An 18,377-nucleotide genomic window follows, 5' to 3' on the forward strand; every position below is an offset into this window, starting at 1 on the left:
GAGGTGTACAGACTAAAGAAAAGAATAAGATAACACGTCAATTGGGAACCAGTCGGAAGTGAATCAAATGATCAGACTGAATTATTGGTACATGTGTTTTTTTTTTTGGGGGGTTTTTTTTTTTTGGGGGGGGGGGTGGGTGTAAACATGTAGATAACATATGTTTTCTTCTTCTTCTTCTTCTTCTTCTTCTTGTCAATTCTTCCCGTCGTGTATGTGTGTGTATACGTAATTATTGTATCAATTTTATTCACACTGTTAGTATCAGTGCATCCCGACTCCAAGTTACATGTTTGTGTACACAACCGTGCAGTTCTCGGGACATGCCCTCCTTATCAGATCACCCTATTATGTGATTGCTCCATCCCTGTATTTGTGATTGACCTAACTGAAATAAATGTAGGGCCTATTTATCTGAATCGAATTGAATTGAATTGAATTGAATATTGAATCGAAAAGAAAAACACTTTTATACTGAATTTTTCTTTACGTCTTCATACTCAGTATTGTAGACGTAATTTTATTGCAAATAGCATGCTAACATTTTATCTCATCATCATCATTATTAATCTAATAGACTATAAAACTGTTGCCTGTGGAGTGTGTCATGGGCTCTTCCTCAATCAACAGCATTGACCTATTGACCGTTACGATATATCCTTTTCTTTTTGTCGCAGTCCAACGGCGTAGCCAGGATTTCATCTTAGGGGGGGCGGTTAGTCTGCGAGGGAGCGAAGCGACCGAGCCCGAGCGAGCGGAGCGAGCGAGGGGGGGAGGGTGTGGGAGGGGGGTGTCCCCCCTCCCACGGTAAGAACTTTTTGCATTTGGATGTTGTAAATGGTGCAATTTGATGTATGTTTTTGCGCGTTTTATCGACGTGAAACAGTCCCACTTGTTTATGGTGGCAGTTCATTTTGATGTAGATTATTATTGAACAATTTGCCTATAAAATGGTATATATTTTAGACTCACTTCTTATATTAATTCTTTTTACTGAATATCATGAACGCGACTGAACCCGAGCGAGCGGAGCGAGCGAGGGGGGGAGGGTGTGGGAGGGTGTGGGAGGGGGGTGTCCCCCCTCCCACAGTAAGAACTTTTTGCATTTTGATGTTGCAAATGGTGCAGTTTGATGCATGATTTTGCGCGTTTTATCGACGTGAAACAGTCCCACTTGTTTATGGTAGCAGTTTATTTTGATGTAGATTATTATTGAACAATTTGCCTATAAAATGGTATAATTCAAATACACTTCTTGTATCAATTCTTTTCATTGAATATCATGAACACGACTGAACCCGAGCGAGCGGAGCGAGCGAGGGGGGAGGGGAGGGTGTGGGAGGGGGATGTCCCCCCTCCCACGGTAGGAACTTTTTGCATTTTGATGTTGCAAATGGTGCAATTTGATGCATGTTTTTGCGCGTTTTATCGACGTGAAACAGTCCCACTTGTTTAAGGTAGCAGTATATTTTAGTGTAGATTATTATTGAACAATTTGCCTATAAAATGGTATAATTCAAATACACTTCTTGTATCAATTCTTTTCATTGAATATCATGAACACGACTGAACCCGAGCGAGGGGGTAGGGGAGGGTGTGGGAGGGGGGTGTCCCCCCTCCCACGGTGAGAACTTTTTGCATTTTGATGTTGCAAATGGTGCAATTTGATGCATGTTTTTGCGTGTTTTAACGAGTTGAAACAGTCCCACTTGTTTAAGGTTGCAGTATATTTTAGTGTAGATTATTATTGAACAATTTGCCTATAAAATGGTATAATTTTAGATACACTTCTTGTATCAATTCTTTTCACTGAATATCATGAACGCGACTAAACCCAAGCGAGCGGAGCGAGCGAGGGGGTAGGGGAGGGTGTGGGAGGGGGGTGTCCCCCCTCCCACGGTGAGAACTTTTTGCATTTTGATGTTGCAAATGGTGCAATTTGATGCATGTTTTTGCGCGTTTTATCGAGGTGAAACAGTCCCACTTGTTTAAGGTAGCAGTATATTTTAGTGTAGATTATTATTGAACAATTTGCCTATAAAATGGTATAATTCATATACACTTCTTGTATCAATTCTTTTCATTGAATATCATGAACACGACTGAACCCGAGCGAGGGGGTAGGGGAGGGTGTGGGAGGGGGGTGTCCCCCCTCCCACGGTGAGAACTTTTTGCATTTTGATGTTGCAAATGGTGCAATTTGATGCATGTTTTTGCGTGTTTTAACGAGTTGAAACAGTCCCACTTGTTTAAGGTTGCAGTATATTTTAGTGTAGATTATTATTGAACAATTTGCCTATAAAATGGTATAATTTAGATACACTTCTTGTATCAATTCTTTTCACTGAATATCATGAACGCGACTAAACCCGAGCGAGCGGAGCGAGCGAGGGGGTAGGGGAGGGTGTGGGAGGGGGGTGTCCCCCCTCCCACGGTGAGAACTTTTTGCATTTTGATGTTGCAAATGGTGCAATTTGATGCATGTTTTTGCGTGTTTTAACGAGTTGAAACAATCCTACTTGTTTAAGGTTGCAGCATATTTTAGTGTAGATTATTATTGAACAATTTGCCTATAAAATGGTATAATATGAATACACTAGTCTTCTTGTACTAATTCTTACACTGAGTATCATGAACGCTGTCTGTTCAGCAATCAAACAGAAAAAGCATGCACACGAGGGTGTAGATAGGGGCATATCCCCTCCCACACGAAGGTGATTTTGCGTTTTCAGACCTGAAATTCAGCGATCTGGTGCAAATTTTTGGTGCGATACTTTTTCATCGAAGTGTTAAAATCACGGAATTTAGCTCTTATTCCGAATGTGCACCATCTGTGCGTATGTATAAAGTCTAGTGAGGTAGAGCTTAGGGGAAGGGGGATTCCTCTTCCCGCTCGCGGAGCTTTTGCGTTTTTAGAATTGAAATAAAGCGATCTGGGTATAGCCACAGGAGAAGGCGTGGGCGAGTGTTAACTCCACCCTTCCCTTCCCATGGAGCTTTTATCTTTTTAAGGTTGAAATTGAGATATCTCGTATACGCATATTTGATGGAATCAACATTTGGGAAATCACCACAAAAAAAAAAAAGAAAACACCTGATTGGGGGGGGGGGCTGAGGGAGGAAAGGGTCGATTAAAAGGGGAAATTCCCCTTATACATGAGGGAACCTTCAGTTTTCGGAATATAAGTGATAAGTCTTGTGCACTCAGAATTATTCAGAATTTTTTGTAAATCTAAAAAGTGTACTTAGCTAGGGAAAGAGGCACAGAGGGGGAGGGTTTGGGAGGGGGATACCCCCTCCCAAGCACGAGAGATTTTGCATATTTTGAATTGAAATTCAACGATCTGGTGCACACTTTGAATGAAATGTATGTGCATGCATACAGTATACACGCATTTTTTTTCCGCCTCCCAAATCCCCGGTCCAAATCTTAGGGGGGGGGGGGGGGCGACCGCCCCCATCGCCCCCCCCCCCTGGCTACGCCTGTCGCAGTCCTAGGAAACAATTGAATTGCACTTTTTCTCCCTTCAAAGCATAGAATCCAAGGAGGAATACCGATAACATTTTGTTGTCACCTGCGCTACAACAGCTTTTTGTTGCGTTAATAAATATGAAGCTCCGTGGGAATGCACTGATTGTTTTGTTTCATCAACTACTAGTAATTTTACCAACAAGGTCATGAATATTCACTGTGTCCAGCTCAGATCGAGACTGGTCCTCGTGATCAGTGTGAATATTCTGTGAACGTTCTACAGCAAAGAGTATAGAAGCTAGCGCTAGCTTCTGTACTCTTTGGTTTACAGTAGGGCTCACACCTGTAAATAAGATGGAATGTCCCAGACCCCTTCACAAAATCGTACGAAAGATACCAAAATAAATGAAGGGAAAAATGATTAAAAATCGATGATGCAGTTTGGCAAAAAACTGAATAGCTGTAGATATTGAGTATGAATTCATCTACAAACTGTAGTTTGGTTGGAAGATGAAAGCTTTTCCTGATGGAATTTGAGGGGACTATATTTCATTGGCTGCATGTACAAAAAATAGGTGAAAAAAGGACTCGTAGTCTGGCTTTGCGGACCCTTTGACAGAGTTTGAGCCGAAGAACCCGCCTTGGAAATTTGATGGATGAAAGGGTATATCTCACTTATCCAGGTTAGTGAAGATGAAACACTTGATTTCTCCCAGCTATTTTACAGAATTTTTTGAATTTTGAATTTTAACACACGTCTCTATGGGGAATTATTTACCCGTGTGAGCCCAGTACTACGTTGTATACCCTATTCATAGCCTAACCATCCATGACCTCGTATCCTGTGCATTCGAAGAATCGCTTCCGCTCGCTCAGTTCAACGACTCAGCTCAGCCCAGTGTATTTCACACTCCGGAGGTTGAAAAAGAGTTTATTCAAGTGCTTTTTTGCGGGCGTCAGTCCATCCTTTGTGGCAAACTATGATTGTAAGTAGTTTCTAGTGTGATCACAAAATTTAGTGAACTGAACTCATTGCATTGTGGCATGGCTCTCTTCTCGATATGAGCTGAGCCTGGGGTCAGCGAATAGTGTGTACTGTAGTCCCATTCATTCATTTTCATGTTTCACAACTGAAAATGAAAGCCAAGTGGCACAGACTCGCTCGGTGACGAATAGGTATTCTGTAATTTACCCGAATTAAGAAATCTAAATTTAAATTTATTCCAAAAAAATGAGTCATGTAAGTTTATGCCTTAAATTTACTCGAGAGCTGGTGTAGATGCTAAAGCAGAAGGGGCTGGGTACACCATTTTCCCAATACTATAGATTTAGAGTAGACCCTATTAAAGCTATTTTACTGTCTAACTTGTTAAGTTAAGATTTTGGATTTGTTTTGCTCTTTCTCTTTTCTTTTTATAAAATGTTAAAAAAAGATAAGTTTAATCTAGGCCTAGATCTATATTCTAGACCTAATTTACGTGTGCTGTAGGGTAAGGGCACCAGTATTCGGTCAGCCCCCGGTATTCGGTCACTTATTACTAGTCACCAGCCAGTAAGTTCAACTGTCACAACACACGCAAATCACATTGATTCACATACATGCACACTCATTCACAACAGGAAACTCCCTTAGCCCCCTCTAAAAATCCATCCAGAATCTCAAATTTTACCGTCAAAAGTGCAGAATTGGCGCTACTTTCCAAAAGCGCGCGCGGATAAGGCCCAGTCTTAAGAGTACGGGTCGCCGAAAAAGCGCTAAAAATCGAGAAATGGGCCGTTCTCTCGCGGGATTTTTTGCTTATCGCAAGCTTGGAGTGTGATGGTATCCTCAAAAACGCAAGAGAAAAACAAAATTTCCGTACGTGCCGATACAGTGTCTCAATGCAAAAGGGTTGAATGCAAGTGCCGAGTCCCCAGTATTTGGTCACCAATGGGCGCCACAACGTCCCCGATGCAATTTTGCGCCAACAAGGTAGCTCGTGCGCACGTTTTTCAGCTGCCTTGAACACGCATTGACTCTGAACGCGCATATCGCGTGACCGAATACTAGAGCCGGTGACCGTATACTGGGGAATTTTCAAGGTGATATATTTTGCGATTTTGTGAAATTCTGTATGATATTTAACAAAACAAAAATTGAGATTAAAGAAATTTGATATATTTCACATGTTACATTGCTGTAGATATGATGTATGTATGTATTATTGTCCCCGCCGAACGAGTTCGAGCAGGGGACTATGAAACGGGCTCCGTACGTGTGTGTGTCCGTGTGTCTGTCCGTCCGTCTGTCTGTGCGTCCGTGTGTGATCAAAATGTTCAATTTGCTACTTCTCTGTCATTTATGAGCCAATTTTAATTCTGTTTGCTTTATATGATAGCACTACATGGGAGCTTTGAAACTTCTACACAGAATTTCAGTTGTGACCTTTGACCTTGACCTTTGACCTATATTGTACATTTTGCTTCAAAATGCTACTCCTTCGCCATTTCTAACCCGATTTCGATTCCGTTTGCTTTATGTGATGGCACTAGGTGAGGGCTTCAAAACTTCTACACAGAATTTTGACCTTTGACTTCTTTGACCTTTGACCTTGATTTTTGACCTATATTGTACATTGGCTACAAAATGCTACTCCTTCGCCATTTCTAACCCGATTTCGATTCCGTTTGCTTTATGTGATGGCACTAGGTGAGGGCTTCAAAACTTCTACACAGAATTTTGACCTTTGACTTCTTTGACCTTTGACCTTGATTTTTGACCTATATTGTACATTGGCTACAAAATGCTACTCCTTTGCCATTTCTAACCCGATTTCGATTCCGTTTGCTTTATGTGATGGCACTAGGTGAGGGCTTCAAAACTTCTACACAGAATTTTGACCTTTGACTTCTTTGACCTTTGACCTTGATTTTTGACCTATATTGTACATTGGCTACAAAATGCTACTCCTTCGCCATTTCTAACCCGATTTCGATTCCGTTTGCTTTATGTGATGGCACTAGGTGAGGGCTTCAAAACTTCTACACAGAATTTTGACCTTTGACTTCTTTGACCTTTGACCTTGATTTTTGACCTATATTGTACATTGGCTACAAAATGCTACTCCTTCGCCATTTCTAACCCGATTTCGATTCCGTTTGCTTTATGTGATGGCACTAGGTGAGGGCTTCAAAACTTCTACACAGAATTTTGACCTTTGACTTCTTTGACCTTTGACCTTGATTTTTGACCTATATTGTACATTGGCTACAAAATGCTACTCCTTCGCCATTTCTAACCCGATTTCGATTCCGTTTGCTTTATGTGATGGCACTAGGTGAGGGCTTCAAAACTTCTACACAGAATTTTGACCTTTGACTTCTTTGACCTTTGACCTTGATTTTTGACCTATATTGTACATTGGCTACAAAATGCTACTCCTTCGCCATTTCTAACCCGATTTCGATTCCGTTTGCTTTATGTGATGGCACTAGGTGAGGGCTTCAAAACTTCTACACAGAATTTTGACCTTTGACTTCTTTGACCTTTGACCTTGATTTTTGACCTATATTGTACATTGGCTACAAAATGCTACTCCTTCGCCATTTCTAACCCGATTTCGATTCCGTTTGCTTTTTGTGATGGCACTAGGTGAGGGCTTCAAAACTTCTACACAGAATTTTGACCTTTGACTTCTTTGACCTTTGACCTTGATTTTTTACCGATATTGTACATTTTGCTACTAAATGCTACTTCCGGCGGGGACATATTTTACGCACCGCGTAATTTCTACTTTTCCTTGTTTTAGTTTGAAAAATATTGCAAGAAAGCTTAAGTGACCGAATACTGGGGATGTTACCCTAGCTCTATCTGTTTACATATAAATATTTTGCCCTTTGATTTGCTTGGACATTTCAGTTCGGGAAACCCACTAGCTCACAAGGGGGGCCCCTCCTTAAGTAACCCGTCCCCCTTATAAGTAACCCCGTCCCCCTTATAAGTTACCCCCGGGGCACCCCTTATGAGGAGTCTCCACGCTTTTTTGCAATGCAACACGAAAATGAAAGGACTGCGGCAATTCGCTTGATTATGTCCATAAAGCTTCACAAGTTTCCTAGTTACGAAATTTGAGCAAAATCGGTTCGAGGCATCATATCTAAAATCATGGATTTAAATGCGATGTCAAACGACCCATGCGAATGCTGAAATGCGAGCGATTACTGGCGTGAGTGTCGCCAGGCGCGGCGGCGCGGCAATGCTTGAGTGCAGACGTGGCGACTGAGTACGGAGACTTTCGTTCATGTGGGATGAACGAAAGTCTCCGTACTCAGTCGCCACGTCTGCACTCAAGCATTGCCGCGCCGCCGCGCCTGGCGACACTCACGCCAGTAATCGCTCGCATTTCAGCATTCGCATCATCTATGGGTCGTTTGACATCGCATTTAAATCCATGATTTTAGATATGATGCCTCAAACCGATTTTGCTCAAATTTCGTGAGTAACTAGGACACTTGTGAAGCTTTATGGACATAATCAAGCGAATTGCCGCAGTCCTTTCATCTTCGCGTTGCATTGCAAAAAAGCGTGGAGACTCCTTATAAGGGGTGCCCCGGGGGTTACTTATAAGGGGGACGGGGTTACTTATAAGGGGGACAGGTTACTTATAAGGAGGGGCCCCCCTTGTGAATGGGTTTCCAGAACTGATTTTGTGTGTTGCTCTGTGGGATGGCTGCCTTGCCTTTGATCAGCTGTTTGACCAGCCAGTCCTGTAGTGTTAAGACAAAGTGCCTACTCTAGAACTTGTGTAAAAAGTTTTATTGCTGGCTCAAAAACAATTCCATTGATTTGGATTGGTTGTGACTGTCATTCTTTGAATGTTTCTTTTTACCTCTGCCAAGGGAGGAGGTTATGTTTTCATCATTGTCAGTTCGTTGGTTTGTTTGTACGTGTGCAAAATAACTCAGAAAGTTTGGATGAGGTTGAGAATGACACAAGTAACAGATGATTAAATATTGTTAGTGATCCAGGAATTTTTGAAATTTTATGAAGGATTTTCAATATTTCGGCAGGTAGGGTCAATGAACTTGGGATTTCAAGCTGTGTGTATATGTAAGGTTTGCTTGAGTGCACTACAGTGCGTGCCCTAGTTTCTGCTAGGGCTACTGTAAGTGGGGTGAGGTGCCATGCAGCTGGAAGTTGATGACATAATAAAAGGCTAGGCTTTTCCATTATTGGGAGAGTGGGCTTCTTTCAGCATGCATGTATGAGTGGAAATCACTGATCTCTATGGAAGAACAAGATCAGTAGTGGAAAAACCTGCTTGGCAGAGGTCAGCACTCTCAGAGTGCTTTTCTTGTTTGTGTTTGTTTATGTATGAAATGTTCAAATGCTGTCTGTGTGTCATGCCCTCAGCTTGGAGCAGCTCCTGCCTGAACTGGTGAGATAGCAACAAGGATGGACAAGGCTCTGTCCTTCCCTGGTTTGATGATGGGCCAAGATGGAGCCAGGAACCCGTCCATCTCTTCTGGATTCTACAGCCTCATACGAGCCATCCGCAGAACAAGCTCAAAGGCAGTGAGTGTTTCTGTGCACTACACACATGTACATCAACATGTGACCCATCAACTAGAAGTTGCTGTAATGCAGGGGCATCATTCCTTTGTATTATGCCATGTGCATGGTAAATGTGCATTAACATGATTAATTCACACATCAAACAGTATTATCTGAATTATGTTTGTACACATGTTATATCATATACAATGTATCTATGGCATAAACTGAGAACAACACTGAATAACTTGTAGATGAGAGGACGGAAACTGTGGTTTAGCTTTTACTGTGGATGACACGCGACGTGCCCCATCCCCTTTAAGGCTTGAGGAAGTACATTGTAGCTAAACATTGATTCTAGATTCTGAAGACTTTAGACTTTCCAATGACACACACCTTTATGATCAACATGGAGAACCATGTGCTAGATAAAACCAACATGTGGGAACTTTGGCTGTATTGTGCAGATGCAGTCATGCATGCAAGAAAGTAGGTACACTGTGTTTATAATCCATCACCCTAATTTACAGTCTTGAACTCTGCTTTAATGTTCTTCAAATAAGCACATTTTTTTTTTTCATTATGAAGCATCTTCTTTCAGTTCCTCTTAAAATTGGCACAAACAATTCTTGTGTAATCGTATAGAATGTTAGTAATAGAATGGGCAGTGTGTGAAGTTTTCAAAAGTCATTGATTACGATGTCATTGTCTACACTATTGGCAGCATTTAATGGATTGTATATTTACTAATATACCATCCTCTTTACCGGTTTTTTTCACTGCTGAAAGAAGTTCAGTTAGTTTGGGGATTCATGATTTATATTGTACACCTTTTAATCAACAGGAGCAGGAAAGGATTGTCCAGAAGGAGCTTGATTTAATCAGGCAGAACTTGGCCCAGCCAGAAGTCTCTCAGGTAGGTTTGCTGCAGGGTCTTCAAGATTCAGTGAACATTCCCTGGCTTTCTGCGCTCTCTTACCGACCAGGTACATGCCACACCCACAATTCGTCGGGTGCCCGTGCATTGGCCGCTAATGCAATACAAATTGTATTGCCAATGCATGGGCACCCGACGAATTGTTCCCTTCAGTTTAGATTCGCCATTAGACAGGAATGCCAGGCAATTCCTAAGGCCTGAATTCACAAAGGTGGTACAATCTTTGTTTAAACCATGGGCAAAGACCATAGTTTTGTATGGGATGCCAAGTTTTGCATGGCCTATTTCGTTACGAAATGATCCTTTCGTCGACGAAATGTTGTCATTTCGTTAACGAAATGACTGATTTTGTAATGAAATTGGCCATGTGAAACTTGGCACCTTATAAAAAACTACTGTCTTTGTCCATGGTTTGAACCAAGGACAAAGATTCTACCACCTTCGTGAATTTGGGCATAAATGTCTGTTACATTGGGCAAGTCAGCGCAGGATATGACAAAGATTTCCAGTCTGGGAGGAATATTCCCCATTTGACATTTCCATGTCAAAGTTAAAGAAAAAGAGAAATGAAGAGAAACTGTCCCGTGAGGCTTATTGAGTTGGCAACTTATATTTCCCTAAATACACCTAACCCAAACCAATTTTCCTATAACACACCTGGTAAATCAATTTGACCAGAGGTAGGAGATTCCTAACCCGCCAAGGGGAGCTTCATCATTCCCCCCCCCCCCCCCCCCCAGCATTATCATTTTTATCACAGCAAAAATGGTGGCACAATGTTTTGAAGTACTTCTCATGTTGCTGTGAGAACAGATGTAACATCATGTATTTTGTATAAATTGATATGCTGTTATTCAAAGAAAAATTGTTTGTTTGTTTTTTCCATTTTTTATCTTTCACCTCACAGACAAAGATGAAGGAATTCCTGGTAAGACTGATTTACTGTGAGATGCTGGGTCAGTCAGCAAACTTTTCATACATCCATGCTCTCAAGATGGCCCAGCAGGGGGTTCTGCTCAACAAGAGAGTCGGTAAGTGTTCTTATTGTATTTTGTTCTGTTTGTTTATCTGTATGTATGTTTCAAGAAGTCTTGCAGCAAGAGAGTTAATGAGTGTTTGGTAGTTACCTAAGACCCTGCATAGAAAGTGAATAAGCCAGTTCAGGGTTCCATTGTGCTCATGAGCAGGAATGGGTCATTTGTACCAACAGGGCATGTTGGATATATCATACATTCACTGAGATGAGTATCTGTTCTGTAATGATTATTCAAGTAATCCTTAGAAATGGTGCTTGCCAGCACATCCACCTGACAGCAAAGTAGTATTTGGCAATATCAATAGAAAAAGCTTGTTAGTACATTCAGTGCAAAATGATGAAACGGAAGCCTTCCTGAACGTTAATTGATGGACCTTTCTTGTCACCTGATCTATGCAAGTTCATCCTGAGTTTGATCATGACTGATGAATTCTATAGATTGTAATGTCGGGTAAGCTTATGCATTTTGTTGCTTTGAAAACGAGTGAAATACCTACCCAACTGAGAAAAAAAATGGTCGTTTGTACCCATGTGCACATGAGCTAACTCCAGACTTGCTTATTGGTTGATGTTAGTGTAAATGAAACATGAAAAGGAAACAAAGAAAACAAAAACAAATACAGAAAAGGGCACAGCAGGACAGATAAGGAACACTTGTTTGGCTTTGATATCTGATCAAAAACACTTGACAGCGAGCAAGCTGATGAATGCTTGATGTAAATAGGGTACCAGAATGAAACTCAACTTAATTCTCGCTATCGCCAATGACGTAAAAAGTACCTGGATGTGTCTTTTTCGTCAAGATCTAGTCCACTTCCGGGACTCGGGCACTTCCGGTGCAGGGCATATTTTGCACAGCGCTAGCGTGTGCGTATGTGTACCTTATCTAGCGCCGCCGGCCACGGATAAGCGGCTGTACCCGAGCCAGCCAGGCCCGTGATACATACTGTAGATATTGATAACCCCGCATTGCCTTTGGCCTTGCATATAGCATGCAGCGCACGCATACAAGCTAGACTTACCAGTACTGCTTTATCATTGCGATCGACTTGCACATCAGTCATCTCTGCATATGCTGAAAATAATACTGGAAAATATTCACCCACCTGGTCATCATCATGGAATGCCCATCTTTTTTTATTTGTTCTCTGTCGAAGTGCAGTGAACACAAACGGGAACAAACCGTGATCTCGAACTTATCCTGCTGTCTCCGAAGCAATTTCTTCCAAGCAAGTCGCACGCGCTGTGGAGGCGGTGAGTTGGCTCAATCGGTAGCGCCTCTGCCTCACGATCACATGGCGCGGGTTCGAACCCGAGTCTGGACTGAGCAATGTTGTATGTAAGCATACCATCCCCTCTAACAAGAGGCAAAACACTCTGTCCCTCGGATAGGACATAAAATGAAGGTCCCGTGTATTAGAGAGTAACAACTCCTGAACGTAGAAGATCCCGCTTTATTCATTATATGTAAGCATGCCTCACGATCACGCAGCCCGGGTTCGAACCCGAGTCTGGACTGAGCAATGTTGTGTATGTAAGCATACCGTCCCCTCTAACAAGAGGCAAAACACTCTGTCCCTCGGATAGGACATAAAATGAAGGTCCCGTGTATTAGAGAGTAACAACTCATGAATGTAGAAGATCCCGCTTCATTCATTCATCGTAAAGAGCAGGGTGTTTAACCCGGTGAAGTGGTCACACCTCTCATCCAACTGGATCCCATGGAAGACCAGCTTAACGTAGCTCTGAATATGGGCTATCCAGCCATCTTCTCAGATGGAAAATGAACAAACAAACAAACAAACAAAACCGGAACCTTCACCCACGTCACGTCTCTCATGCCAGGGATATTTTCTGTAGATTTGTTCATTTATTGTCGTGCGACCAACACATGGCAGCTTCGCAGCAACGACCCATAAAGTCGTATTTACAGCAATTTCTCTAGAATGGAGAATTTCAAATCATATGACAGCTAAAATTCCAGTCGAGGAAACGGTAAGTACACGTAAGAATACAGTCGGTTGTATGTAAAGAGCATTAGTCGCGTATCACGAACGTACGACTGGAAGTGACTTGGCTCCCGAACTATCCCATAATGCACCGTAAATAACGCTTATATCAACATCCGGGTACTTTTTACGTCATTGGCGATAGCGAGAAATGTTGGCAGTCAAATGGGGTTCAATACTAAATGCTTGCAAGAAAACTCTACATCTAAAAGATTGTGAGTGTTTGGTACAAAGCGTTATCAGATTACCAAGACGCTGCATAACAAATGTGAATTGGTGAGTGTTTTAAGGTGGGAAAAGCTGACAAGCCCTGCACCTCTTAGCTGTGTAAGTGATGTGTAGACAATTAAGCACTTCTTTTGTGTAGACAGTTTGATAATGTAGGGCTTATGCACAGTTATTTGAAATACTACATGCCAAATACCATATCTGTGTAGTGGTGGCTTTGTTTGCTATGTATTTTGGGATGAGCAGTATGAGACAGCAAAGCCTATCTCCTTCTTTCCAGTCTAAGTATGTTATGTACATGTATCTCAGTTTGGTTAGACTCTTAGACGGTCTCACATCTCATTAACCTGTATTCTATTTCTGTCCCACCACTCTCATTCCTTTCCCATCCATGTTATTCCTTTCTCAGTCATGTTTACAGTTATCACCTTAGCTTGTTGTCACATCTGATCCTTTTGTTTATCATTCCATGTCTGCAGTTCTCACCCCATCTTGTAGCCACCGTCATCCGGTGTGTTTTCATTGGTTGTCTTCATGAATAGGGTTCTTTCATTTTAGTTGGTCTCTTCCATTTTTGTTACTCCTATTGGTCTTCTTAGTTCATTTAAATATGTAAATATGTAAATACAGTTTATGCAGATCATGTTCATGATGTTGAGTTTTGCTGAGGGCAGGTCAGCCTGAAAATAAAGCAGTGTGCTCCTCAGGACTTAAAGCGTGCAGGCCTCATATGCAGGCCTCGTGCAGGCCTCCCTAACCCTGTAGCTATCTTACAGCAGTATTCAAGGAAGATTTGGATTTCACTTTGTCCGTGGCCATCAATTCATGAAGGCTTCAGTCCCTGTCATGTTATGAATGATTTTGAGATTCTGTATTGTGAATTTGCCAGCCCTTCTACCTACTAATGGGAGCTCCCTTTCAAGTGAAATGAATGTAAATCTTGGGGATGCTTTCCCGTTCAGGTTACCTGGCCGTGGGTCTGTTTCTCCACCCTCAGCATGAACTGATACTGCTCCTCATCAACACCATCCAGAAGGACCTGCACAGCACCAACATCTTGGATGTGTGTGTGGGACTAACTGCCAGCTCTCAGCTGATTGGGCCCGAGATGATACCTGCCATCCTTCCCAGCATTGAGGAGAAATTGCAGCATCCACAGTGAGTGATGGTGTATTCAAAACTTGAAACCTTCAAAAATATACATAAGTTATGATTAGAATTTTTATGTTTTTGCTCTTGCAATTGTTTTAAAAAAATGACAGATTTAAAAAATGTTGATAAAATATGTTGGGAAATTGGGCAATTTTCAGCATGCATGTATAATGGGTGGAAATAAACTTCTGGGTGGAAATCTGTGCTCTACAAGTGCTTTTCTAGTATATGTTGGGCTGCTGTTACTGGCAGGGAGGTTGTTCTAGCCCTGATCGCAGCGCACGAAGTGCATTTTGTATTGGTTAATGTAATGTTCTATAATACTGTTGCAGAGCTACCAAGTCTCACGCATTCTGCGTGAGACTCAAGCATTTAGGGGCCATCTCACAATCTCACGCATGGCACCCATTTTCTCACGCATCGGGCGAAGTCTGCAACTTGGGCCTATATTAAATAATAAGCAGAGCTCAAAAGATTAAAGTGATAGTTGCAATTGAAGGTATATTTCCTTTTGTCTTTCAAAATAAGTAAAAGATATTCACTTAAGTATGCACCTGATCGCACCTTTCAGAGCTAAAAATTGAAAAAGCTCCCAACCAGTTAGGCCACGGGGGGAACCCTTCCCACACCCTCGCTCGCGCGCACATTCGCATGCCGAGATGCCGAGTCATGAGAATCTCACTCATAACATTTTTTTGAACTTGGCATCCCTGCTGTTGTCTGCAGGGAGGTGGTGCGGAAGAAGGCAGTGCTCGCCCTCCACAGCTTCCTGCTGAAGTCCCCGCAGCTGATCTCCCAGATGACAGACCGATTCCAGCAGGCTCTCTGTGACAGAGCTCCAGGCGTGATGAACGCTGTTCTACACATCTACCGTACCCTCATCACGGTGAGAGAGATGTGCCTTTAGTCCAGATTTTGTGTTTGTTTGTTTGTATGTTTATTCGTTTGTTTTTCATTTCTTAGCTTCTTTTCAATTTTAGTAGATAAGGTTTTGTGTATATGTGACAGGATATCACAGGAAAGCTATCCATTTTGAGATGAAAACTGTCAGTGCACATTTTTCCATGTTAGGTTGTAACAGGATATCCCTGTCTATAGTGATTGTTTTACCCCAAGCCCTACTTTCAAGTAAAAAACAAAACAAAATACTAAATGAGATTCTTTCCATTATCTCAGATTTCTTGGTTGTTGGAGACCAGATGGATGCAGACCAGATGGATGCAGAAATTTTATTTGTTTTATCAGCACCATGCAACAGATAGTCATTTACCCAATTCAGTGCTAGATGTTGAAAAAATGACAGTGTTGAAATGTTTCTCTCAAAATTATCAGATTTGCATACTAAAATACACTTTTGATTGTATTATTTTCTCAATTCAAATTTGTTTCTGACAGCCTTTGTCCTCTGAATGAAAATCACAAAGGCCGAATCAAAGCAATGCCAGAAGTTTAAAAATGTTAAAGAGCATTCTGATTGCAAAATACATTGTATAAAACACATTATCGAAGATTAATGTTCCTATTTCCTAATCAGATTTACACATTTTTTTTTTTTTTTGCTGATTTAATTATTTCAAGATATCTTTTTTTTTATCAAGTATGAGATATGTTGGGCAATTCAAAGGAGCCACTTTGATGATGGTAGGGCAATAATTTCAGCAGCAAAATCCCCCACCAAAGACTTGTTAAGTCAATCACTTGACACAAATTTTCATTTTGTTTTCTCATTTTTCACACTCTTCACTCTACCCTGATATTCCTCAGGACAATCCCAGCCAGCACAGGACATTGGTGCGATCTCTGGTGAGCATCCTGGATCAGGTCATCCAGCGCAAGCTGTCCGCGGAGTTTGAGTTCCGAGGAGTGCCTGCCCCGTGGCTCCAGATACAGCTACTAGAGATGCTTGCCATACTGGGGGAGAATAATCTGAAGTGAGTGCTATTTTGTCGCTGTTTAACCTGTTGAGGACGGGCTGATTTTATTACAACACGCATTTCCCATAGACACTTGCCTGAGTATACTCGGGACTCATCCTCATTGGGTTAAAATTCCTCTTGTGTGTCACACTATCCCTCATCATGCTCTTGTCAAGATTATTTGCATTTACTTCTCATGCACAATTTAAAGGGATGGTATAGTTTTGGTTCTGATTGGGATTCAGATTTTAACTTTTTGCATGATGATTAGAAACCACTTAATACGAAATATTAAAAAGCATACAATTCTCAGAGGAATTAAAAAGTTTATTAGATGAGAATTTATTTTGAAATACCTGAGATATCCAAATACAAAGAGGCTGTAATGAAATGTGGATCCTTGTGACATGCACACATGTCAGCCCAATTATTTTGTGGGAAATACCCCATGCGTATAGTAGTGTCCATTTCACATTTAAATGTATAGCACTGTATAGTACATCCCCATCTCCAGACCACAACAGGTGGCAGTCCCCAGGAGCCTGATGTAAGATAAATCCCCTGTCCAGGGACAAACATCTCAAAGGTCAGTTGGTCTTAACCCCTAGGGTATGAGGCTAGCAGGAAATAGAGATATACATTGCTGGTCCAGACAGAGAGATGATTGGTTAAAAGTAATTTTTTTGTGTGTTTCTTTGAATAGGTTTTCAGACAATGAATAACATAAGTTATGTAAGAATGACCTTCTTTATGATTGGTCAAGAGTGAAGATACTATATAACTCTTTATTTCTTATTCCAGACAAGAGGTAACATAAGTTTGTTATGTAAGAAGGGGCAGTGGTGTGATTGGTCAGGAGTTATTTTCCATGTTATGTCTTTGTGTGGAATCGAGACAAAACAAAAGTTAGTAGCAGCAATGTGCTGACTTGACCAAGGTACACGTGTAGTATTCTTTTTGTTTCCCTTAATGTACCCTTCCCCTTTCGTAAACGGCTGACTTGTCCAAATAGGACTATTTTACTCTCCCGTTATTCATAGTGGTTTTTCATAGATCAGCAATTTTGTAAGGGACAAGAAATAGAAATATTGTCTTCAGTCTTCAGAAGATATCTAGACGTCGCTGAGTGCAGACCTAAGAGCTGCTAGGCACCTCTGTGTGATAACTCTTCTCGCAATAATGTCCATGTCGAAAGAACTCTCTCAATAAAACCTGCAGGAATGGGCACCTAAAATCATGAATGGATTTTGCGTGTACTTTATTCTCTGTGCCTATGGGCTTAATGGTGAGAGCGTTTTGGAGTGGCATCTCTTTTTACTGCGACGAAACAAGTTAACTCGAACAGAGCTATAGTTTTCGTCACAATCCTACCTTTTAATACGACCACTTTGTTTTATTTTCTTTTTGGATATCTTAGCCATTTCTAAACCGATTTTTATCTAATAAACTCTTAAATCCTCTCTGAATTGTATGGTCTTTGATAGTTCATGTCATTGGTTTCTAATCATCTTGCAAAAATTAAAAAACCTGAATCCCAATCTCAACCAAAACTGTATCATCCCTTAAAGTTGATGTGAAAAAAAACCAACAAAACGTAGACATTCGCTTCATTGTCAAGGAGGGAATGTCTGTCCCAGAGTTTAATGTGCTTACACTGTTTGTTTATTACTATCATGTATGATTGTATGTATTTTTTTTTTCAGGACCAGTCAGCTGATGTATGATGTTTTGGAACAGACTCTGGATGCGTCCACCAACGTGACACTGATCTCATCTGGTAAGTTAGGAGACCTAATCTTTGTGGGAGTGACAATGCATTTGGTGTCAGGATTGACTTTCAGTAGTTTTGTTCTATATTTTCTTTAATGATGCCAGGTATGGTTATGCTGTTTCAGTTAAATTTGTTTGATTTTTGCTTTGCTGTTGCATGCATATGTCCTGTGACATCAGGGTGGTCCACAACTTGAAATTTTAGCATGTTGCAAGCTCAGAATCTGAGAATATTGCAGATATTGAATATGCGCAGAGCGCACACGATGAGTACGTAGTATGCAATATTTTGCTGCTTATCTCTCTTTGTGCTGCTTACATTCA

General features: G+C 41.3%; 1 protein-coding gene across 1 annotated transcript in view; it reads left to right on the forward strand.

Moving 5' to 3' along the window:
* Nucleotides 1–4,439: 4,439 nt before the first annotated feature.
* The window catches only part of LOC139744606 (AP-4 complex subunit epsilon-1-like), a 44,330-nt gene continuing 30,392 nt past the window's right edge, over nucleotides 4,440–18,377 (forward strand). The window contains exons 1-8 of the mRNA XM_071655036.1: nucleotides 4,440–4,458; nucleotides 8,865–9,026; nucleotides 9,850–9,921; nucleotides 10,850–10,973; nucleotides 14,178–14,373; nucleotides 15,094–15,253; nucleotides 16,132–16,298; nucleotides 17,987–18,060. Of these exons, the coding sequence (XP_071511137.1) occupies nucleotides 8,907–9,026; nucleotides 9,850–9,921; nucleotides 10,850–10,973; nucleotides 14,178–14,373; nucleotides 15,094–15,253; nucleotides 16,132–16,298; nucleotides 17,987–18,060 (913 nt within the window). The 5' untranslated portion in view covers nucleotides 4,440–4,458; nucleotides 8,865–8,906. The remainder of the gene's footprint in view (nucleotides 4,459–8,864; nucleotides 9,027–9,849; nucleotides 9,922–10,849; nucleotides 10,974–14,177; nucleotides 14,374–15,093; nucleotides 15,254–16,131; nucleotides 16,299–17,986; nucleotides 18,061–18,377) is intronic.

This window comes from Diadema antillarum, unplaced genomic scaffold (assembly GCF_040938485.1).
Source record: "Diadema antillarum isolate AM-2024a unplaced genomic scaffold, OU_Dant_1.0 seq00001194_RagTag, whole genome shotgun sequence".
NCBI classification, from domain to species: domain Eukaryota; kingdom Metazoa; phylum Echinodermata; class Echinoidea; order Diadematoida; family Diadematidae; genus Diadema; species Diadema antillarum.